At 37.9% G+C, this 25,199-nt stretch overlaps 2 protein-coding genes across 3 annotated transcripts in view; one reads left to right on the top strand and one right to left on the bottom strand.

Annotated features, from left to right (window-relative positions):
• The window catches only part of LOC121379765, a 32,084-nt gene extending 20,424 nt beyond the window's left edge, over positions 1-11,660 (bottom strand). The window contains exons 1-6 of the mRNA XM_041508416.1: positions 11,527-11,660; positions 9,882-10,028; positions 8,700-8,852; positions 7,537-7,628; positions 6,222-6,417; positions 4,698-4,998 (exon numbers count right to left, since the gene is read on the bottom strand). Of these exons, the coding sequence (XP_041364350.1) occupies positions 4,698-4,998; positions 6,222-6,417; positions 7,537-7,628; positions 8,700-8,852; positions 9,882-10,028; positions 11,527-11,622 (985 nt within the window). The 5' untranslated portion in view covers positions 11,623-11,660. The remainder of the gene's footprint in view (positions 1-4,697; positions 4,999-6,221; positions 6,418-7,536; positions 7,629-8,699; positions 8,853-9,881; positions 10,029-11,526) is intronic.
• Positions 11,661-13,134: 1,474 nt separating this feature from the next.
• Positions 13,135-24,592, top strand: LOC121378897 (40S ribosomal protein S15Aa). Of its 2 annotated transcripts, none has more exons than XM_041507263.1 (5): positions 13,135-13,208; positions 17,297-17,437; positions 18,059-18,138; positions 22,298-22,383; positions 24,412-24,592. In XM_041507263.1, the coding sequence occupies exons 2-5, from the start codon at positions 17,305-17,307 to the stop codon at positions 24,503-24,505; spliced, it is 393 nt and encodes a 130-aa protein (XP_041363197.1). In that variant the 5' UTR covers positions 13,135-13,208; positions 17,297-17,304; the 3' UTR covers positions 24,506-24,592. The 2 variants fall into 2 exon arrangements, with proteins under 2 accessions (XP_041363197.1, XP_041363196.1); XM_041507262.1 differs by having other exon boundaries at positions 13,199-13,246.
• Positions 24,593-25,199: the final 607 nt, after the last annotated feature.

Raw genomic sequence — 25,199 nt, 5'->3', positions numbered from 1 at the left:
TAATATACCCAGACTCCTCTATTAACTTCCCACTAAACCAGCCATTAGGTGACTTCCACAGTACAGCTTCCAACTCCTGCCAATGTAATACCCAGACTCCTCTATTAACTTCCCACTAAACCAGCCATTAGGTGACTTCCACAGTACAGCTTTCAACCCCTGCCAACCCCTGCCAAGGTGTTCCAAGTACCCAGACTCCTCTATTAACTTCCCACTAAACCAGCCATTAGGTGACTTCCACAGTACAGCTTTCAACCCCTGCCAATGTAATACCCAGACTCCTCTATTAACTTCCCACTAAACCAGCCATTAGGTGACTTCCACAGTACAGCTTCCAACCCCTGCCAATGTAATACCCAGACTCCTGCCAATGTAATACCCAGACTCCTCTATTAACTTCCCACTAAACCAGCCATTAGGTGACTTCCACAGTACAGCTTCCAACCCCTGCCAATGTAATACCCAGACTCCTCTATTAACTTCCCACTAAACCAGCCATTAGGTGACTTCCACAGTACAGCTTCCAACCCCTGCCAATGTAATACCCAGACTCCTCTATTAACTTCCCACTAAACCAGCCATTAGGTGACTTCCACAGTACAGCTTCCAACCCCTGCCAATGTAATACCCAGACTCCTCTATTAACTTCCCACTAAACCAGCCATTAGGTGACTTCCACAGTACAGCTTCCAACCCCTGCCAATGTAATACCCAGACTCCTCTATTAACTTCCCACTAAACCAGCCATTAGGTGACTTCCACAGTACAGCTTCCAACCCCTGCCAATGTAATACCCAGACTCCTCTATTAACTTCCCACTAAACCAGCCATTAGGTGACTTCCACAGTACAGCTTCCAACCCCTGCCAATGTAATACCCAGACTCCTCTATTAACTTCCCACTAAACCAGCCATTAGGTGACTTCCACAGTACAGCTTCCAACCCCTGCCAATGTAATACCCAGACTCCTCTATTAACTTCCCACTAAACCAGCCATTAGGTGACTTCCACAGTACAGCTTCCAACCCCTGCCAATGTAATACCCAGACTCCTCTATTAACTTCCCACTAAACCAGCCATTAGGTGACTTCCACAGTACAGCTTCCAACCCCTGCCAATGTAATACCCAGACTCCTCTATTAACTTCCCACTAAACCAGCCATTAGGTGACTTCCACAGTACAGCTTCCAACCCCTGCCAATGTAATACCCAGACTCCTCTATTAACTTCCCACTAAACCAGCCATTAGGTGACTTCCACAGTACAGCTTCCAACCCCTGCCAATGTAATACCCAGACTCCTCTATTAACTTCCCACTAAACCAGCCATTAGGTGACTTCCACAGTACAGCTTCCAACCCCTGCCAATGTAATACCCAGACTCCTCTATTAACTTCCCACTAAACCAGCCATTAGGTGACTTCCACAGTACAGCTTCCAACCCCTGCCAATGTAATACCCAGACTCCTCTATTAACTTCCCACTAAACCAGCCATTAGGTGACTTCCACAGTACAGCTTCCAACCCCTGCCAATGTAATACCCAGACTCCTCTATTAACTTCCCACTAAACCAGCCATTAGGTGACTTCCACAGTACAGCTTCCAACCCCTGCCAATGTAATACCCAGACTCCTCTATTAACTTCCCACTAAACCAGCCATTAGGTGACTTCCACAGTACAGCTTCCAACCCCTGCCAATGTAATACCCAGACTCCTCTATTAACTTCCCACTAAACCAGCCATTAGGTGACTTCCACAGTACAGCTTCCAACCCCTGCCAATGTAATACCCAGACTCCTCTATTAACTTCCCACTAAACCAGCCATTAGGTGACTTCCACAGTACAGCTTCCAACCCCTGCCAATGTAATACCCAGACTCCTCTATTAACTTCCCACTAAACCAGCCATTAGGTGACTTCCACAGTACAGCTTCCAACCCCTGCCAATGTAATACCCAGACTCCTCTATTAACTTCCCACTAAACCAGCCATTAGGTGACTTCCACAGTACAGCTTCCAACCCCTGCCAATGTAATACCCAGACTCCTCTATTAACTTCCCACTAAACCAGCCATTAGGTGACTTCCACAGTACAGCTTCCAACCCCTGCCAATGTAATACCCAGACTCCTCTATTAACTTCCCACTAAACCAGCCATTAGGTGACTTCCACAGTACAGCTTCCAACCCCTGCCAATGTAATACCCAGACTCCTCTATTAACTTCCCACTAAACCAGCCATTAGGTGACTTCCACAGTACAGCTTCCAACCCCTGCCAATGTAATACCCAGACTCCTCTATTAACTTCCCACTAAACCAGCCATTAGGTGACTTCCACAGTACAGCTTCCAACCCCTGCCAATGTAATACCCAGACTCCTCTATTAACTTCCCACTAAACCAGCCATTAGGTGACTTCCACAGTACAGCTTCCAACCCCTGCCAATGTAATACCCAGACTCCTCTATTAACTTCCCACTAAACCAGCCATTAGGTGACTTCCACAGTACAGCTTCCAACCCCTGCCAATGTAATACCCAGACTCCTCTATTAACTTCCCACTAAACCAGCCATTAGGTGACTTCCACAGTACAGCTTCCAACCCCTGCCAATGTAATACCCAGACTCCTCTATTAACTTCCCACTAAACCAGCCATTAGGTGACTTCCACAGTACAGCTTCCAACCCCTGCCAATGTAATACCCAGACTCCTCTATTAACTTCCCACTAAACCAGCCATTAGGTGACTTCCACAGTACAGCTTCCAACCCCTGCCAATGTAATACCCAGACTCCTCTATTAACTTCCCACTAAACCAGCCATTAGGTGACTTCCACAGTACAGCTTCCAACCCCTGCCAATGTAATACCCAGACTCCTCTATTAACTTCCCACTAAACCAGCCATTAGGTGACTTCCACAGTACAGCTTCCAACCCCTGCCAATGTAATACCCAGACTCCTCTATTAACTTCCCACTAAACCAGCCATTAGGTGACTTCCACAGTACAGCTTCCAACCCCTGCCAATGTAATACCCAGACTCCTCTATTAACTTCCCACTAAACCAGCCATTAGGTGACTTCCACAGTACAGCTTCCAACCCCTGCCAATGTAATACCCAGACTCCTCTATTAACTTCCCACTAAACCAGCCATTAGGTGACTTCCACAGTACAGCTTCCAACCCCTGCCAATGTAATACCCAGACTCCTCTATTAACTTCCCACTAAACCAGCCATTAGGTGACTTCCACAGTACAGCTTCCAACCCCTGCCAATGTAATACCCAGACTCCTCTATTAACTTCCCACTAAACCAGCCATTAGGTGACTTCCACAGTACAGCTTCCAACCCCTGCCAATGTAATACCCAGACTCCTCTATTAACTTCCCACTAAACCAGCCATTAGGTGACTTCCACAGTACAGCTTCCAACCCCTGCCAATGTAATACCCAGACTCCTCTATTAACTTCCCACTAAACCAGCCATTAGGTGACTTCCACAGTACAGCTTCCAACCCCTGCCAATGTAATACCCAGACTCCTCTATTAACTTCTCACTAAACCAGCCATTAGGTGACTTCCACAGTACAGCTTCCAACCCCTGCCAATGTAATACCCAGACTCCTCTATTAACTTCCCACTAAACCAGCCATTAGGTGACTTCCACAGTACAGCTTCCAACCCCTGCCAATGTCCATCGCAATTGTCAATAGCAAAGTTTTAAATTCTCAGCAACAGCTGCAGACTATACAGTCCATTTTTTAACAACAATATGCTGTGGGGGTTTTTATGCAGACATTTTCTTAATTGCCAAGATTTGTTTTCACATTAAACTTTCCACTAACAGCTACCTGTATACTGCGATTTCATACGATAATAGTATACTGACAATTATACTGCAATTTCCCATTCTATTTATTCACTGCTTTATACATATACATGTAGTTACTATAAAGTTTAAAGTTTACATACAGAATAACAAGTTAATGACATGGGATATCTGCTTTATCCTGTGATGGCAAGAATGAGCCTCACAGAATTTCTCATTCGGCCTGAACAGGATAAAGCAGATATCCAACATCATTAACTAGTTATTATCTTTTATCTTGCAGACCATAAAAATTATGGGGAAAAGCTATTATTTCTGTTATTTCAGCCACATTGTACAATGACCTAGAGGTCAAATTAACACATTTGTAATGTAGCTATGCATGTTACGTCATACGAGTGATGTCAAATGAGCCATTTGTAATGTAGCTATGCATGTTACGTCATACGAGTGATGTCAAATTAACACATTTGTAATGTAGCTATGCATGTTACGTCATACGAGTGACATCAAAAGTCATATCCTACTACTAGCTATGACTTTCAACAGAAATGGTGGTTGCAGGATAAAATGATTTATCAGCTATTGGATTTCAAACATTTGGTAATTCTGACATAGTCTCAGAGAGGAAACCCACTACAGTTTTACCATTAGTAGCAAGCGATCTTTTACATGCATAATCACACAAACAGGATAACACATACCACAGCCTTTGATATACCAGTCATGGTGAACTTGCTGGAATGAGAAATAGCCCAATGGGTCCACTGATGGGGATCGATCCTAGACTGACTGCACATCTGGTGAACACTTTACCAATGGACTACTTTCCACCCTTATACTGACTATAAATAACCAACCAACTTACAAGTCTGTGCTCTCTCCATAGTTCCAGGAGTCTGAATGGTGACCTTGCTCTTGGGAGTTTCTGTAACCTCTGTGAGAAAAATATCCTCAGCTTTTTGTTCCACAGCCATTTTATCAGATTCCTTGTCCAGTTTTACATCATCTGAATGAGGTTCCGTGCTGTCCTGGGATGAAACGATCATATCTGAACTTGGACTTGCTAGTCCACGACCTTCAACTTCACTGTCGTCTGCTTCTTCACTTTCCTCCTCTCCTACATCATCTTCTTCCTCATCTTCTTCTTTATGTTCAATTTCAGGCAACTGTAATCACAAAAAATTGGGGGGGGGGGGGGGGGGGGGGGGGGGGGGGGGTAAATATTGAAAAACAAATACATTGAAATTGTCTTTAATATGCAGTACTGTTCAATATCAAGCAACTGTAATGAATTTCTTTCTTTTTTAAATATTGAAAAATAAAAGAAAGTAAAATTGTCTTTAATATACAGTAGGCCTATGGTTAACAAATGTTAAGCAGCCATATAATATGAACTACAAAATAGTGAGCTCCGTGGTCTAGTGAATAAGCTCTGGATAATCAAGCTGACGACACTGATTCAAATCCCGTCAAAGCTGGCTCACACATTCATTCATCTTTCTCATCTGCCTATCATTCTCATTATCTTAATATAAAAAAACCTTTCCAATTTCTCCCATGATTTCAATCTGTTTCGACCCTTTCTGTCAGTTTCCTCCGACTCTGTCTTCTGATCTGTCCACACCATCGCCTACCTGTCTCAACTTCCTCCATGGGTGCAGTCTCTGTTTATTTCCATGCACCCACCTGGCATCCTTGTCCTCTGCCGCTAATAAAGCTGGTCTGACCCACGACACTAATGACCGCCATGGGTGCAGTCTCTGTTTATTTCCATACACCCACCTGGCATCCTCATCCTCTGCCGCTAATAAAGCTGGTATGACCCACGACACTAACGACTGCTGGTAGTAGGGGTGCATAGTAGGTGGTTACAAGTGCCTCTTAACAATGCCAGAAGTAACTACTGAACACTCCCCGAAGTGGTCAAACTAAGCCCACAGCTAAAAGCTGATGGGGAATGGCAGGAGTGTGGCACAGATAGCCACAAGAGACAAGGACTGGGATGTGGAGGTGGGCAGCGAAAGAAGTTGAAAGATAGGAGGAGTTGCCAGACCGGGAAGAAATGAGATGGAATTCAAAGGAGAAAAAGGAAAGGGGGCAGTGGGATTAAAAAAAAAAATAATAATAAAAAATAATATATATAATATGAACGACAAAAGCATTAAGCTTGTATCTTTCTATACCATGTTTGATAATCCAGCAACACACAGGATTAAAAATACTGAACAGCCTTTTTATTCCTTTTATGATTGATCTTGGGTTCACATTTTTTTCCCTGTTTACAGTCAATCAAATTTGACCATATAACAGATATAATTTTACTAAATTTTGTTTTGTTAAAACAAAACCAACATTAACAAACAATAACAACATTTTCTTTTAATCACACCTTTTCTTTTTCTAGCTCCTCGAGTTTCTTTTTCTTCTCTTCAACATCTGTTTCTGATCGACTCCTTCTTGTAGAGATTGGTTTGTCGGGAGTGATTATGGATGAACTGTATCGAAAACGAGGAGTTCTATCTGTATCGGACGAGAAAGTACTTCCTTCTCTGTACAGTGACAGAGCCAGACTGTCAACCATTTTGCTGAAAACGAAAATGATAATGTTTTCTGTCAGGTTATTTCACTTTTAAAATATTTAAAAGAAATCTCATCACTTTAAAAAAACCAAACAAGATATGGTCTGGACAAGAAAAAGTTAACAGATGGATGGATGTATGGACGGACAATGCCATATCATAATATGACCCATCATAGACGAGGGTATAAAAACAGCTAGTATTTCTGTAATTTGATTACACTAATTTTATTACTGTTCTGACATGTATATAAAGATATAGTTGGCAATGTTTTTGTATGAATATTCTGTATGCAATTACAGTACTGTAATAATTATTAAACTTTTAATTTTTCTGTACTGCCTTATTTTCTATGATCTATACATGTATTTTCAACTCCTTGTTTGAAATACTGTCCAATATGTGTAATGATTTTTCAAAAGGTTATGCATGACAAGATATATCATGGATGAACAAAACCCATAACTAATACTATGTCCATATCCAACATCACACACAAGATGGCTTGGATAAGCAGGATCAAAAGAAAAGACATCTGGGCCCCATTCCACAAAGTGATCTTAGCATTAAGATCACCTTAAGTGCATACGTTAGATATATGCACTAAAGATAATCATATCGCTAAGATCATTTCATGAAACAAGGCCCTGGGCTATAGCAGCAAAGGCGAAATAAGGAAGTTACACAGGGCTTCTAGATTATGGTAGCCTCCCTCCCATGGCTAGTGATATTCAATGTTGGCCTAGTAAATAACTACCATTGCGATGCCTGACCGCTAGTGAATTGTTTTTGGTCAAATGTTGTAGTTGTCTATTTTGTAAATATCCTAATCCCATCCACACACACACACACACACACACACACACACACACACAACCCCCGAAAGTTAGTGTCTTTAAGCTATATCTCTCTTTAGGTGATATATCTGATTTTAACTATTATTTAGTAAAATTGTATTAACTTAAAGTAAAGTAGGGCTAGTGAATTTTTAATCATGGATAGTAAATGTTTAAAATCACTGATCCCATAGCTGGTGATTTTAATTTTAAAAAATCCTACAAAGCCTGAAGGGTGAAACTGCCACAGGCAAGTCAGGTTATGTATAAAAGAAAAAACCTGATTTACCCTTTCTCTTTTCTAGAGGTATCTTGTTCAGCATCATCATCAGTGTCAGTGGCGTGAACTTGAATAGAAAGTTGATGTACAGAAGGTCGACTCTAAAATAGACAAGTTTATAAAAATTAAATCTGAACTCATTCTACTGGGTTTTCTTTCCATCGATCCATCATTCCATCCATCTTTTCTCCACCTATCTAATGATCATCTATCTAACGCATCCACTCACCCATGCATCCACTCACCCACCCATGCTACCACCCACCCACCCATGCATCCACCTACCTACCCATACATCCGCCCACCCATGCATCCACCTATTCTACTAGATGTATCTATCCATCCTACCCACCCAATTCCATCCATTACTACATTCATCTCTCCATCTATACACACCCACCGAAATCCTAGCCACTCACCCAAAACCCACCCATCCATTCATGCATTCACCCAGTTTCATCCATCCATCAGATGGCCCGGTTTATCAGTCTTCATCTTTTTGAAGTATTATACAAGCACAAGAATTATTTTTTTTGTTTAACGACACCACTAGAGCACTGATTTATTAATCATCGGCTGTTGGATGTCAAATATTTGTTAATTTTGACATACACATGTAGTCTTAGAGAGGAAGCCCACTACATTTTTTCCATTAGTAACAAGGGATCTTTTGTATGCACATTCCCACAGACAGGACAGTACATAATAGGTCGTTGATACACCAGTCGTAGTGCACTGGCTAGAACGAGAAATACCCCCAATGGGCCCATCGACGTGAATCAATCCTAGACTGACTGCCCATCAGACAAGCGTTTTACTATTGTGCCCCCACAAGCACAAGAGAACCTAATCATCATTACAAAAGCTGAATTTCTCGCTCCAGCCAGTGCACTATGACTGGTATATCAAAGACCATGGTATATGCTATCTTGTCTATGGGATGGTGCATATAAAAGATATCTAGCTACTAATGGAAAAATGTAGTGGGTTTCCTCTCTAAGACTACATGTCAAAATTACCATATGTTTGACATTCAATAGCCAATGATTAACAAACCAATGTGCTCTAGAGGTGTCGTTAAACACAACAAACTTTTCACTTCATCTTTTTGAAGTACATGTTTTATACAAGCACAAGACAGCCTAATCATCATAACAAAAAGCTGCTGCTACCGTAAGCCGTTTCTTGCCACAGAGGGTGCCCATCCTGTCCTCCAGCCAGATGACTCTCTTACGGGCAGCGTTGATGTCACCGTTCCCATTGTACAGAGCCTCGTCCAGATCAGCTCGGGCATACGACAGTTCGGTGTTCAGCTTGTGCATCACCTGGCAATCAGAACGTTTTAACACACACATTATTTTACTTTGTTGTGAATTGATTTTTGTGTTTATATTGATTGAAGATATTTTATTGCATACACAACAAAACAGTAGGTTCTGGAACATCTTAACTTAAAATTTTGTCAGTGTGTGATTTTGGTTTTAAAACATTTAAGTGACATAAGGACTCCCAGTTTGCCAATATTTAGAGCCCACCACAAACCCAGTGAGCCCAGCCGTGTGTCTCCAGTAGAACAGAAGATACGCTAAATGTTTCGCATGAAACCATGGAAATGATTGTTATCCAAGACTGTGGTTTCACAGAATTTTTTATATATTATTTGACTGTGTCATTTCAATGAATCAATGTAATTTGTACAAATAATTTTTATGACTCGTATGCTAGGCAAGCTAGAGAGTCCTATATGATTTTTGCGTGCCTCAGGCTTCTGGACTCTCCTCAAAATCACACACTGTGTGTTTATATTGATTAAAAACATACTTTATTGCATAAACAACATAAGAATAGCTTCTGGACCAAAGCTAAGAATATGACACCAAAGATTTTGATGGATGACTTTTAATGCCCTTACTGTAACATAAAATTATTACAGCTATTTATACAGTAATGATACTATTATCTACTTACTAGTTAAGCATGGTATGAGTGATTTAGCTATTATGAACAACAATAATAATTTATATAACAGAGATATTTCAATGGACATTCTTGTACCATTTCTTGATAAACTCTGCTGATGTTTCCTTGCATTACTTTAAAGGAGATGGTGATTTGTCCATATTCTGTGGGTGCAAGTCTAAAAATATAACTTAAATTATTATACAGTAGTCTCGTATACTTGGGACAGTGTGGCTCATACTTCTGCATTGAACATTGTCTTGTCGTCTCCATGTAACTGTAATTAAAATGTGCTGAGTGCACCATTAAATAAATAAAACATTCCTTCTTCAACACAGTCTTGATAACTGAGTAAGTCTACTAAATACAAATTTAATTCTATTTTCTGTTCTCACCTGCAGTGTTGTCATTTGCCATTCAGATTTCTTTTGCAATTCGTGAACTCTGACCCGGAGTTCTTCAATCTCATCTTCATTCTTAGCATGTTCCAGATCAACGAGGGCAAATTTCAGTGCATCTTGCGTCTGCTGCACATTTTGTATCTAAAAACCAAAAAAACACACACATTGTAATTTAGAGTTTATCAACTGCAGTGCCAAGTCTCATTAATAAAACATCATGCTGATCAAATCGTTCCACTACACTGTCTTTTAACATACATTTATCTTGTGGTGTGCCTGGTAATTTTAAGCAATAAATAAGGACTGTCTCTGACTACTGCATAAAAGAGATACACATCAATGTCACATCATCTGGCTGAATTTCTCGCTCCAGCCAGTGCACCACGACTGGTACATTAAAAGTTGTGGTATGTGCTATCCCTTACTGCTAATCGAAAAGAGTAGCCCATGAAGTGGTAACAGCGGCTTTCCTCCCTCAATATCTGTGTGGTCTTTAACCATATGTCCGATGCCAAATAATCATAAATAAAATGTGTTGAGTGAGTCATTAAAAAAAACATTTCCTTCCTTCCTTCCTTCATCTGGCTGAGTGTTTTACTCATTATTCACTGATGTACTTTAAACTAGAAGTGGATTCAAACATGTAACAGTTGACACATTGGCCATTCAGTGTCATTGCTTTCACAAACATGACAATAATTCATGACAATGCCATGATATACATATGCCCGTACAAACCTCGCCAAGTCACAAAAGGTCATACCGGTAATATTTTCTGTCAAATTTAGATAACATTACATAAACATTAGGTTTTATTGTTGTTGGGTGGGGGTTGCTTAGCCATTGGATGTCCCATCACGAAGACGCCCCCACCCCATTAAAAATCCTGATACATATACCAAACCAAACCATTTGAATACTAACTTCTATATAATATATGGGCTAAATTTGAAGGAATTCAAAATGGAACTAGGGGCGGGATGTAGCCTAGTGGTAAAACGCATGCCTGATTCGCAGTCAGTCTAGAATCGATCCACGTCGGTGGGCTCATTGGGCTATTTCTCCTTCCAGCCAGTGACCCACGAATGTTATATCAAAGGCTGTGGTATGTGCTATCCTGTCTGTGGGATGGTGCATATAAAAGATCCCTTTCTGCTAATCAAAAAGAATATTATTAAGTGGCGAAGTGGCGACAGCGGGTTTCCTCTTTCAATATTTGTGTGGTCCTTAATCATATTTCCGATGTCATATAACCATAAATAAAATGTGTTGAGTGTGTCATTAAATAAAACATTTCCTTCCACAATGGAACTAACCATACTGAAAATACTTTGCCATTTGGTGTGCTAACAATATTAGATTTGTTTTCTTACAATGCAGTCTTTGCCAGGACAAGCAAGTGATCACTCACGCTCCTCTCTACACTCACTTGAAAAGTTTTAGGAGAGTGGAAAATCGATTGCCTTACAATAAAAAAAAACTTAATATATTTGATTTGACACTTCATGTAGTCGCTCACCCAACACCATTTTAGAAGAGTGGAGCTATAGCTTGCCTTGGCGAAGACTCCAATGTAATAAGAAACACAAAACAAACTGAACTCATGGATGCTTTGATGAGTGTACACTTCACTACTCACATGATGTTCCATCAACAAGTCTGATCTGTGCTGAATGTTGCATTTCTTTTCTAAAGGGACACCACTCTCTGGAGTTTCAGGGCGCTTTTCATCCATCTTTAGTAGTCTTTATAGTATGGGATCACCTTTTATTTCATAATCTACAATTAAATATTTTCAACTGGTATTTTTTTTTAATACGGAAGAGTTATCCATTCCCAATAACACAAAATAACACCTGCACAATTTGTCAAATACAAAACAAAAATTCTGAACTTTTTTTATCATATAACAGAAGTTTCATTATATTTATGTCAAAATAAAGACAATCCCAAGGCCGACGACAGTCACTTTTCGCACCCTTGTTTTGGCTTTGTACACAGTAAATATAACATATCCAATGATGTTTTTATATTATATATTTGACAAAATGAAGTTTTTATTTCTTTCATCTTTTAAAACTTAAAATTAATATTTTGTCCAGAATTATAAAAAAACAAAAAAACAGCGTTGTCTGCTTGTTATAGAATTTTAATAGGGGACAAGGTTAGTAGACCAGTTTTTATTTTAATGTGGTGAAGCATTGTAATAATATAGCTATTATAGCAATGCAAAATTGCTAATGAACTTTTTTTCTTTGAACATTATAATGCACCTGGATGTGTTGGAAGAAAATTTTGTAATTAATAAATTGTACCTTTTATGAAATATAAATTTCAAGTGAAATTATGGTAAAATATGCTATATTTATTGTGAACGAAGCCAAAATAAGGGTGCGAAAAATAACTCGTCAACCTTAGATGTGCTTGTGAACATCAATTGAAGATACAGAACACTTCTTGTCATTGTCAGGGTGCATCACAATACCCTTTACAGAAATATCTACATCTCATCTATAATATTTTACTATTTGGTGATCTGCAGTCAACAATCCAGGAAAATACAGACTTTATTGCAAGCAGTATATATACGTACATTTTAGCCTACGTTTTTAAACTTAATAGCTCTTCGATTCTCTCTTTATTTCTATTTCAATGTTTTCTTTGTCTCTTCTTTCATGTCTCTCCCTCTTCTCTACTTGTTTGTATCCTTTTTCTCTTTAATTTGCAGTCACTTTTTGTATCATAACTGATTACTTTATATTCAATTATCCACAGTTGTTGTTACTATTTCTATCAGTTAGGCCTATGTTACGTATGTATGTTACATAATTGTAAGGTGTATGCTACTATTGCCCGTCATCTTGTTTACATGAATGTATTGATATGTTTTAAATTTGTGGGGAAAGGTCATAATATAGTCTATTGACAGTCGACAAATCACTACCAACATGTAAAAGATGGAATACATATTGTTTAAAACAATGATAACAATAAATTAAACCATTCACGTTTTTCTGTTTTAGTCTCTATCTGTCAAAAGGTATCCAATAATCGAGGTTACATTTCTACTATAAACAAAAATGGTTACCATGGGTTTTAAAACTGCGAAAGTGGCTAAATATTTAACAGCTAATAAATACCACAAAATAATGCACCCCAAAAATAATAAACAAGTAAAATAACAGCATGTACTCAAGTTAAAATATAAAAATAAAAATAATTTACCGAGCACTTGCTACAAACACACCGGAAGTTCAAACGTCTGTCAATGACACCGGAAGTAAATAAATATTTGACCTTTTCAGCCGCCATCAAAAAAAGGTACATGAATGGAGATGAAATCAGTGGAAACGATCTGAGTTAATCCTATGTTATTTTCAATAAAATACATTGAGTTGGTTAATAAAGATTGAAATAAAATCCCATTTAAGACTACGCGTCATAAATTTTTCCATTCTCTTTGCTATTTAGGTTAAATAAATAAATTTAAATGTGTGTAATAGTTTACTGTTTTGCCAACTGTTTCCATGAGTCTGCACTTTGTATACTAATATTTAAATACTACGGGTATTCGTCAAAGTCAGTAATTAATGTTACACTATTCTGTAATCGACGTAGAGAAAAATCTTGATGTTTGAAAGTTTACAAGTTGCCTAGGCCGACGCTGAGTATCCTCAGCCGTTCGAGAGCAATGACTGGTCAATGGAGACTGACATTTCAGCTCTCTTACATAGATAACGCTTAACATGGAATCTCTTACCAAAGACCATGTTCGAGATTAACAATATCCCGGGGATACCAAATTTTAATTTTGGAAACCAGACTTCCAAGAACTCTGGATACCATATAATGTTTGTTTTTTTAATCCTATTATCCTGGGTTTTTATTTTTCGTTAAAACAATGAAAGTGATAATTTTTTCAAGCTAGTACCAGCCTAATGCTACGCCGTAACAATATTCCCCCCCCCCCCCCCCCCCCTCCCATCTCATACCCGGGTTAATGCTACACTGGAGCAATAGCAGCATAGCAAAAGTTGAAAAGACTGGGAACCGCTGAGTCGCAATTGTTTTTTGTTGGGATGTTTCCTTCCAGTCTAAGTGTTCCTTAATTAGGCCTAGTAATTCCAAAGTCTATAAAAACACTGAAAAGTAGCCATTATAAAATGTTTTTAACCAATACACCCTTTTTTATTTATTAAAATTAAAATTGGCTTGCTTGATATTTGAATGTCGGGTAACCATATGCAAAAGTGGGATACTAAATTCTCAGGTGGGATACCAGATTTTGAAATGTTAGTATCCAACTGGGATACTGCACAAAACCTTTTAATCTCGAACACTGAAAGATTCATGCTCAAATAAAACAGCAATCATATGTTTGACATTAAATATCTTTACAACAGTCAATTTCCAGGTTGGGGGAAGGGATACGGCCTAGTGGTAAAGTTCTTGCTTGATACCATAGGCAGTCTTGTAAGAAGTAACTTAAATTCCATAGCATGAAAAAGGGTGTTCCCCGTGGGACAGACTGATGGTCGGTGGGCCCATTGGGGTATTTCTCGTTCCAGCCAGTGCACCATGACTGGTATATCAAAGACTGGTATGTGCTATCCTGTCTGGGATGGTGTATATAAAAGATCCCTTGCTACTAAAAGGAAAATATTGTGGGTTGCCTCTAGTTAAACTAAATGTCAGAATTACGAAATGTTTGACATCCAGTAGACAATTAATAAATCAGTGTGCTCTAGTGGTGTCGTTAAACGTTTTTCCAGTTCACTGATAACAATATTTTACATATTAATAACTAATATTCAAACTGCAGAAATAAAGCTGTCGGTGCCTATATATTAAACCGTAACGTTGTTGAAAGTCAATAGTCGGTTTCTTCTGTGTATGTAGAGTGGTTCATAAGTGAAATATTTGTTAATTGATGAACTCAAAAATTATCAAACATAGCGATATTGTTGTATTAGAGCAGTGATCTTTGCCTACCTGATAATAGGCAGATATTCTGTTTTTGTTAAAGAGTTATCTCTAATTGAAAGAAAGGTTATAACTGTCCAAATATCCGTCCAAATATCCATCTGTCTCCCGAATGGCTACACTTTGACATAAGACAGATTGTTAATTTAAATTGACATTTCATAATTCATCAAGGGCTTGAAAGTAAACTTAAGGTTCTGAAAATTGCAAACAATTCTTTTATTTGTGGTTCACTCGTAGAAGTCTCTGTTTTATTGGAAACCATTTTTAATTACTGTATATCTTCGCCTGTAAGTTGATCTCTGCTATAAGTTGAGTCCCTAATTTCAAGCCCTGAAAACATATTTTTTTATTGACCTGTTTATAAGTCGACCCATGAAAGACAACTTATAAATATTGAAGTATTTCTTATTTTCAGCACATGAGAAGAATAATGTACAATATTTGAACAAAAGAAAATTATTTTACAAACTTCGGTTTTCACGTTTTGTACATCGCAAACAAGTAACATAGCATCAAAACGAAATGTTCCCTTAGTAGATAGTGAAAGCTGTTTGGCTGTTACCGTATGGCACTGTACAGCATGGTTTTGTGCACAGACAACAACTTTATTTATAAACACTGACAACAGATCACTACAATAAAACTGAAAGTATCAGTTAATCACATGTTTTGCCGCCATATTAATACATGTAAGGAGGATAACTCTGGAAAGTACACTGGTTTTTATGTATGTCCCTATTGCTCTAGTGAACTGCAGATATATCAGTCTAAGCTGTTTTAAGGGTCAGCTCAGTAATATTCATGAACTTTTCAATGATGAAGTTAATCACCGACAAAACATTGTTTGAACAACCATTAATGCCAGTGACCAGATTTCAAAATAAACTCGGGCAACAGGTAGTTAGTAATAATTGTTTACATTTTTGCTATTAGTGATGACTGTTATTTTAACTAAGTGGACTGTTCTCTTGGCATGTGAGTGAGATCGCACGCCTTTTTGCATAACCAAAACCGTTTTAATGCCCCCAAAAAAAGGTTACATAAAAATAAATGTGTCAAATTAACATATTTGAGTATAAATACAGGGCATACTTCAACAATAAAACGGTAATATTTTTGGGTGAAATTTTTTTACCCTCTTAGAAGTACCCTCTTACCCTCCCAAGTTATAAAATAATTTTTGGGTGAAAAAAATTAAACTTGTAGGCAAAGATATACAGTAATCTGCCGTTCGAGAGGTAAATTGACATTAACAAAATTTGGTCAATATAATGTTTCTTTGCTGTCAGGGTTAACTCTACAATGAAAACATGATTTTGGGATACCGCCAAGTAGACAAAGATTCTTGCTCTAATATAACAATTATATGTTTAATGTTAAATACCTACGTTAACATTGATCATTTTCAAGTTTTCCAATAACAAATAATTCATTTTTTAATACAATACATTACATGTATGAAAATCTTATTAGCACTTTCATATTTAATCAAAACGCTGTTGAAAGGGAGTGCGAGAACAAATTTGTAGTCATTTGAATGAACTATATTTTACATTTATTTTGGGATGGATTTGCACTTAGTACAAATAAAAGTTTGTTTAATCAAGCTACATCCATTAAAGGGACATTCCTGAGTTTGCTGGAATTTGTAAGATGTTATCGATTAACAGAGACCTTTTAACAATTGTAATTACATATCAAATATATTTTTCTGCATAAAATATTAGTGGCTGTATATTGAATGTGTTTCTAATCGTTCTAATATTTGTACTAGGTTAAATTTCATTTTATTTCCTAAAATATAATTTTTTCGTACATACGAAATTATTTGAAGACAAAATCCAGTTTGGACTTATACAAATATTAAGACGACCAGAAATACACTGAATACACAGACGCTGATATTCTAAACAAGAAAATATTTTTAATATGTAAGTTTAATGGTAGAAATATTTTATTAGTAGGAAACATCTTACAGTGAAGCAAACTCAGGAATGTCCCTTTAAACTTTCAAATACTTGAATTAAATTTTTTTGAAAACATTGCAAAAAAACCCAAAAAACTGGAACTGCATGTATGACTCGTATCAATTAGATTATGATGCTAATGTATGCCATGGTCAAAATATTGTCTGGATATGAACATGACTGTCAGATTGCAGGGAACATTTGTTTTTAAAATTTTGATTATCAATATTTGTAGTTAATTGAAATTTGTTTAGCAACTACTCTCTAATATTTTAAAATTGTGTAGAGATTACTGAAACATGCAGAGTGAATTGCAATGCAATACAATACTGAACAAAATGTTCCCTGGACTTATTTTATATATTCTGATATCAGATACTGATGAAGCATATTATAAACTGACTCGGTTTACATCTATCAGTGTAGCAGATTGTAATGCATTGGTTCTGTTTTTAGCATTCAAGATGGTTCGAATGAATGTACTGGCCGATGCTCTCAATAACATTACTATGGCAGAGAAACGTGGCAAACGACAGGTCTTGATTAGGCCGTCTTCCAAAGTCATCATTCGGTTTTTGTCGGTGATGATGAAACATGGTAATAATGTGTGAAAATCCTTCAGTAGAGTGGATACTGGGAAGTCTTTGTTTGAACAAATAGTCTACAGTCAAAACAAAAACTTTTGACTTTCTTTTTATTTTGTAAATTTAATTGTGTCCTACGTTTATAATTACGTAGAAACCTTTTGCTTGAAGGTGTTTGTAATTTATGTAAATGTTTAACGAAAATCTCTATATCTAAACGTGGTGGGGGGGTGTGTGTTAATAAAATATAGCCTTAGAAGTCATGTCTTCTGGTCAGATATATTCATAAAAGGTTATGTGTATTTTTAATTTAAAAAAAAAGAAAGAAATCTAATTTATTTCTGGATTTAGGCAGTTATACCAAGTATGATGTAGCAAACTGATTACCCTGCATTAACAGGGTTTCTGCCAGAGGGTAAAATGGGTATGTCGCTATACCCAAATTTTTTGGCAGATTTTTTTTCAAGTTAACATTTTGACAAAATTAATTACTCTTGTCATTACTGTATGATTTTCTTAACCCTAACATATATATATATATAGTGTATTAGTTTGGCAAAACAATTTATATTTATAAAACAAATTTACATTTATAGATTGATGTTCTGACATTTTGAATTTCATCTTGTTTCAGGTTATATTGGTGAATTTGAGATAGTTGACGATCATCGAGGAAACAAGATCGTTGTCAATCTTACTGGCAGGTTAAACAAGGTAACATACTACCAATACACTGATATGTTGGTCATTTTGTCAATACATGAGGGTTTTTTATTTTTATTGTGACACATTGGTCATGAATTATTCCCTTTGTTTTTCTCAGGTCAATCAATATTTTCAAAGTATGTTAACCTGAGAATGTAAAATACTTATAAGATTCCAAACTGGATTTGGTGTGAAATTCAGAAAAATTACCTATTATCACATACGTTTTTATTTTTATATGGATATTGTATCCCAGATATACAGAATATGTGATAATTATTACCCATATGGGCTCAAATATACAGGGTAATATTTTTTCGATCTCTGCACAGTGTGCAGATTGCTTCTACAGCCACTGATTGGCTGGCTTAAAAATCACGACTTTTGGTTGGTTGCTTGGCATGGCCGGAACTTCACTTTCATTCATATAATGTTTCCATTCATGAGTCGGATTACACATACGTTATACGATCTACAAAGATTTACAAAAACAAATAGACTCATTTGTTTCGTAAACATGAAATGGTATAGTTTAATAAGCAGCTGCTTTAGTAATCTATAAAAATAACTATTTTCAAATGCAAATACAGTTGTATTCAGACACGGATCCAGAGAAGGGGTGGGGTGGGGGTCTGGACCAACAAGCAGGATTTTGATAACGGGAATATACTTCAAATCCATCTAAAGCTATCTTCAAATATGAAAATTTCCTATCGAGGGGGGACCCTTCAAAGGCTCAAGACTGGACCACACACACACACACGCTAAAATTCCTGGATCCGCCCCTGGTATTATTTTGTACTGTAAACATTTGGCTGTAACAAGAACGCCGTTACACTATAACGTCAGTTACATTACGTCATGTAATGCACGTAAGATTATATGACGTGATGGCTTTGTTGTAGACTGCAGAGGAATATTTTTACATTAAAAATCAGTTAAAATTGACAATGGGTAATAAAGAGAATAACCAACTCGCTACGAGGAGTTACGAATTATCTGTCCCTCGTGAATGAATGTTGTAAAAACCCTTGCCAAAGGCTCTGGTTTACAACATTCATTCACTCGGGACAGATAATTCATAATTCCTCGTAGCTCGTTGGTTATTCTCTAAATAAAATTCAGGCTTTCAGCCAGAAAATAATTGAGAGTACATAATAAAATAAAAACAGGTCAGTAAGTGCGCCAAGTAGGTGGTTATGGTTTTGAAATCCTTTTAAATTGGGTCAGAGCATTTTATGTTTCAATTTTATTTTTATTTTAATGTATCCATCAATCGCCAAGATTTTACAGTATATAATTTTATTCTTTGTACAAAATTGTCCCTGTTGATCATTAAGCAAAGTTATTTCAGATTCTGCTTCTCTGTAGAATAAATCCAGACCTCCTTACATTTGTTTTAACCATTGTGGAAAGTATTGTATCACTAAACACCCTACCCACATTGACAAACAAACTGACAAGGAGGCACATAATAATATTTTAATTTGACCTTTTCCAGTCAAAGGGTTTATGGAAAGTCATGGAATTTGCAAGTGTCATTTTCTAAGCCTTGAACATTTTGTAATTTTCAGTTACGTTATGGAATATTTACAGGCCTCTGCATTTAGTGGAAACAGTTTCCGGTAGTATGTCAACAATAATCCTAAAACCGAAAGTCTGTTGCCCATTATTAATATTATGTAGCATAATCCACCATTTCCATGATTAGTGACAAACTGTTTCCCTTTAGGTTTTATGATCACAGGGCACAGAACCAAAAAGGTGTTTCCTTTGAAATCTGAAATTATTTATATTTTTTATCTATTTATAACATCTCAAAACCAGATAAGCATCGTGCATCAAATTTTTGTAATATTGGCTTTTGTTGAAAATGCTTAAAAAGAAAAATGTTTTAAAAAAGTTACAGCATTGTGTGATAACCGCACATGAACTTTGAGTCGTATCTTTTACAATACTTTATAAAAATAATAATAATAACTGAGGTGAATTATTGTTATAATGGGGGGAGGGCTGTGGGATCTAGCTCAGTCAGTAGAGTGCTCACCTGAGATGCTTGCATCATAGGATCGAATCACCTTAGTGGACCAATTCTCTGATTGGGTTCTTTTCCATCCCGGGGCAGTACACGTAGCTCAGTGGTACAGCGTGACCACTTTAGGATCGATTCCTGTCGGTGGGCTCATTGGGCTATTTCTAGTTCCAGCCAGTGCTCCACTGGTGTAACAAAGATTGTGGAATGTACTATCCTGTCTGTGGGATAGTGTATATAAAAGATCCCTTGCTGCTAATCGAAATAAGTAGCCCATGTAGTGGCGACGGCAGGTTTTCTCTATATCTGTGTGGTTCTTAACCATATGTCTGACGTCATATAACTGTAAATACAATGTGTTGAGTGTGTTGTTAAATATACTACTCAAAAAAATTTAAGGGTCAAACATTTATAACCAAATAAGTTTCAGAGTGTATTAGATTGATGATGTAAACTACACCAATTTTTTTTTTTATTGTTCCATATTTACAAAAAAACACAAATAAACGTCACTGTATACAAGAAAGTCACATGACATGCTGTCAAAGTTGAAGGTTGTCAAACATGGATTTTACACATTAGAACATTCGTTTAATAGTGTGAATCCACCCCTGGCGCGAATACACTCGACACATCGTTACCTCATGCTGTTGATCAGACGTCTGAAGAACTCTTGGGAAATGGCCTGCCACTCTGCCATAAGAAGTTGACCCAGATCATGAAGGTTGGCCGGAGGGCCATGGTTATCCTGAATTCTCCTGCCTAATTCGTCCCAGGCGTGCTCTATTGGGGCCAAGTCAGGCGAATATGCTGGCCAATCCATCCTGGCGATACCTTGTTGTCTGAGAAAGTCCGTTACCACCCTGGTGCGGTGGGGTCTGGCATTGTCATCCTGCAGAACTGTCCCGCCGCCAATCTGCTGAAGGCCTGGGAGAACCAACGGCCGGATAATCTCATTCAGATAGCGGATTCCATTCAGATTGCCATCCACCACATAGAGGGGGGTCCTGTGGTGGATAGAGATGCCGCCCCACACCATGATGCTGCCACCACCGAACCGGTGACGTTGTCTAACGTTAACGTCAGCGAAGCGCTCTCCAGGATGTCTGTAGACACGAACCCGACCGTCGTTGAACTGGAGACTAAACCTGGACTCGTCAGTGAACATCACTCGACCCCACTGAACACGTTGCCACCGCAGATGAAGCGTGCACCAGTGACGTCTGGCCATTCTGTGACGTGGTAGGAGTGGTGGTCGAACAGCCTGGCGACGGCAGCGTAGATTATTGGCTCTCAGACGATTGCGTATGGTTTGATCAGACACTCGAGTGCCAGTCTCAGTCCGCAGATTGTCACGTAATCGGCGTGCAGTGGTTGTGCGTTGACGTAGAGCCATATTGGTGATGTAGCGGTCCTCTCTATTTGTAGTGCTTTGGGGTCTTCCCGAACGTGGACGATTTCGAACAGAATTCGTTGCTTGGTACCGTTGCCACAGTCGGCCAACGACACTCTGACTGATACCAAGTCTCAGAGCAACATTTCTTTGCGTATTGCCATCCTGAAGCCAAGCAATAGCCCTTCCTCGATCTTCGATAGTCAGTTGAAGTCGTACCATTGTCGAATTTGGAGTGTGCACCGTACACGAACGCAAGCTCCAATTATACGGAAATTCAGCATTGGGAACATGGAATACACGTGCAAAGCGTGCAAATGAAGCGCTTTGTGAAAAAGCAAGTTATGGGCACTTAGCAGACCTTTCGCTTTCGCCCTAATTTACATGCAAATGTAAGCATGTTTTCGCCATTAGAACTAGTCGACAGTGTCAATAACAGTGGATTTTAATTCATTTATGGGTTGCTTAGACCCACTTTCGTCAAAATGGAACAATACCATGCGTGACATTATGGTCTAGCTAATATAATTGACATTCAGAAAATAATGTCGAAAATATCGTCTGACCCTTAAATTCTTTTGAGTAGTATAAAACATTTCCTTCCTTCCTTTTCTGTCCCAACCAGTGCCCCACGACTGGTATATAAAAGGCAGTTGTAACCTGTGTATGTTGATTTTTCCTTGATTGCCATTGTCGTACATGTATATAATTATTAACCAAGGTTTTTTGTTTGTTTGTTTCAGTGTGGTGTAATCAGTCCTAGGTTTGACATATCTATTCGTGATATGGAAAGATGGACAACAAATCTCCTGCCCTCTAGACAGTTTGGGTACGTATTGAGGGGTGTTTGCTGCTGTAGTTGGGCGGGAGTGGGATGGTTTGGAAGATGTGTATCCCAGTGGTAAAGTATTGGCCTAATGTGCAGTGGGTCTAGGATTTGTGGGCACATTGGACTATTTTTCATACCAGCCTGTTCTCCACAACTTGTGTGACAAACACTGTGGTATGTACTATTCTCTCTGGGGTGATGCATATAAAAGATCCTTTGCTGCTAATCTAAAAGAGTAGCCCATGGTGTGGTGGAAATAGGGTTTCTCTCTCATTATCTATGTGGTCTTTAACCATAGGTCCAATGCCATATATAACCATAATTAAAATCTGTTGAATGTGTCGTTGAATAAAATATATATTTTGGTGTAGTTGATACACATTCATAGACAAATATTCTGTGCTTGCCTTTCTAACAAGGGTTAATCATATTTGTCAAATTCTCGAGACCATATTATCACTGAAGTATCTACCTACCTTCACCTCAGTTAATACTTTCACTAAATTTAAATTTTGATGTGTATTTTAATCACAAACTTTGTGTCATATTTTGTCAATAAAAGGTTTGACCAATTTTTAAAAAGTAGAAATTATTTTTCATACCTTTCTCTTGCACTAGGGTACCATATTAAAAGATATAAATGGATCCCTTAATTAATATTAGTGTTAAAAATTGTCTGTTGACATGTTTATATTTCATTTTAATCAGACAAGTAGTTTTTGTGCAGTTTGATAATTGAGTGATATTTGATGGTCGTTAAAATTTACAGTTGTTAATCATGTCATATTTGTACTTTAATGAACAACCAAGCCAAAGTGGGGACTATAGGTTTCATCTCCGTTCTTTTGTTCATCCATTTGTCCCACATTTTTCCAGACATTTTTTTTCACAATACCTCAATATATTAAGCTGAAATTTTGTGTATTTGTTTATCATGTAGAGTTGCATATCAAGTTTGGCTTCAATGGGGATTTATCCATTTTTGACACCAAGTTTGATTTGATTGGAAATTTATTCACGGGCCATACCTGTCAAACACAGAATTTATGCAGGTTGACAATTATGGCCCTTGAACTTAGGAATGGATGATTGTTTTTGACACAGACCTCAGTGGTGCCATGGTTTAGCCATAGGACATAAGGCTGGTAGGTACAGGTTTCGCAGCCTGGTACTGGTTCCCACCCAGAGCGAGTTTTAACGACTCATTGGTTAGGTGTAAGACCACTACACCCTCTTCTCTCTCGCTAACCACTAACATCTAACTCACTGTCCAGGACAGATAGCTGAGGTGTGTACCCAGGACAGCGTGCTTGAACCTTAATTGGATATAAGCACAAAAATAAGTTTAAATGAATTTTTTTGGACCCTTCAGCACCTTGAACTTAGAATGTTGGTGGGGCCCAGAAGGCGACATGTATTTCTTAGCAGTACTCTCAGAATGCTTATTGTTAATTGAGTACATGTACACTGTACAATTATTTGCTTTTTTTATATTTTATGTTTGTAAGTGCTTCCATGGAACATTTTGTTTTCAAAATCTTGATTAATGATATTTGTTGTCAATTAAAAATTTATTAGCAACTGTTTAATGTTTTAAAATTGTGTAGCGATCTCTGAAACTTTTGTAGTGAATCATGACACGATACTAAACAAATATATTCCTTGGCTTCATGTACTTAATAATATGCTCGAACCATCTCGGTGTATCCATTCAACTGATTGGATTTTTTCTCATTCCAACCAGTGCACCACAACTGGTCAAAGGTCAAAGGTATGTGCTTTCCTGTCTGTGGGAAAGTGCATATAAAAGATCCCTTGCTTCATTAGGAAAAATGTAGCGGGTTTCCTCTGATGACTACGAGTCAGAATTATCAAATGTTTAACATCCAATAGCCGATGATTAATTAATCAATGTGCTCCAGTGGTGTCGTTAAACCAAATTTGTTTTTGTTTTTTTACTAATATGCAACTAACTATAGGGCATGGAATTTCATTTATTCTTATTGCTTATTTGACTTCATTTTTCAGTTTCATTGTGTTAACAACTTCTGGTGGTATCATGGACCATGAAGAAGCGAGAAGGAAACACTTAGGAGGGAAGATTCTTGGATTCTTTTTCTGATAAATGTGACAAAAAGAGACAAGAGAATGGGATGTGTCAACTGATGTTGATTCATGGCCTTTCAATAAAACCAGGCCAAATAAAAAAGCTTTTGTGTTTTGTTTTACTTTTTAAGATTATATTAGTATTTTACATATTATTAGTACTGGGCTTCATTTGGGTGGGGTGGGGGATGGGGGGGGGGGGGGGGGGGGGGGACGTAGCCCAGTGGTAAAGCGTTTGCTTGATGCGCGGCCAGTCTGGGATCGATCCACATCGGTGGGCTCATTGGGCTATTTCTCGCTCCAGCTAGTGCACCATGACTGGTGTAACAAAGGCCATGGTATGTGTTATCCTGTCTGTGGGATGGTGCATATAAAAGATCCCTTGCTGCTAATCAAAAAGAGTAGCCCATGAAGTGGCGACGAAGGGTTTCCTCTCTCAATATCTGTGTGGTCCTTAACCGTATGTCCGATGCCATATAACCGTAAATAAAATGTGTTCATTGTTTAATCAAACATTCCTTCTTCATTTGTGGGCTGGATCCTAGGAAGGTGTCACAAAGCCTGCGGTGACCTCTAAATCTTTTTTATTACATTGGTGTATGTTCAAGAAATTGAGCCTAAATAAAGAATCTTATTAACATTTTCCAAAATACTCTTACTCCTCTATTGTTTTTTTTTATTGTTTTTTGTACAACAAATCCGTCACTCGT

The sequence above is a fragment of the Gigantopelta aegis genome, chromosome 8, assembly GCF_016097555.1.
Source record: "Gigantopelta aegis isolate Gae_Host chromosome 8, Gae_host_genome, whole genome shotgun sequence".
NCBI lineage: Eukaryota > Metazoa > Mollusca > Gastropoda > Neomphalida > Peltospiridae > Gigantopelta > Gigantopelta aegis.
The sequence above is the reverse complement of the archived record's forward strand: the minus strand, read 5'-3'. Positions and strand labels throughout refer to the sequence as shown.

What these genes read in the sequence shown, in the direction of transcription:
- LOC121378897 (XM_041507262.1), top strand. Translation starts at nt 13,213, where the DNA reads ATGAATGGAGATGAAATCAGTGGAAACGATCTGA. An exon ending in AATCAGTGGAAACGATCTGA is followed by an intron (nt 13,247 to 17,296) that starts GTTAATCCTATG and finishes TTCTGTTTTTAG; the next exon opens with CATTCAAGATGGTTCGAATG. An exon ending in GTCGGTGATGATGAAACATG is followed by an intron (nt 17,438 to 18,058) that starts GTAATAATGTGT and finishes ATCTTGTTTCAG; the next exon opens with GTTATATTGGTGAATTTGAG.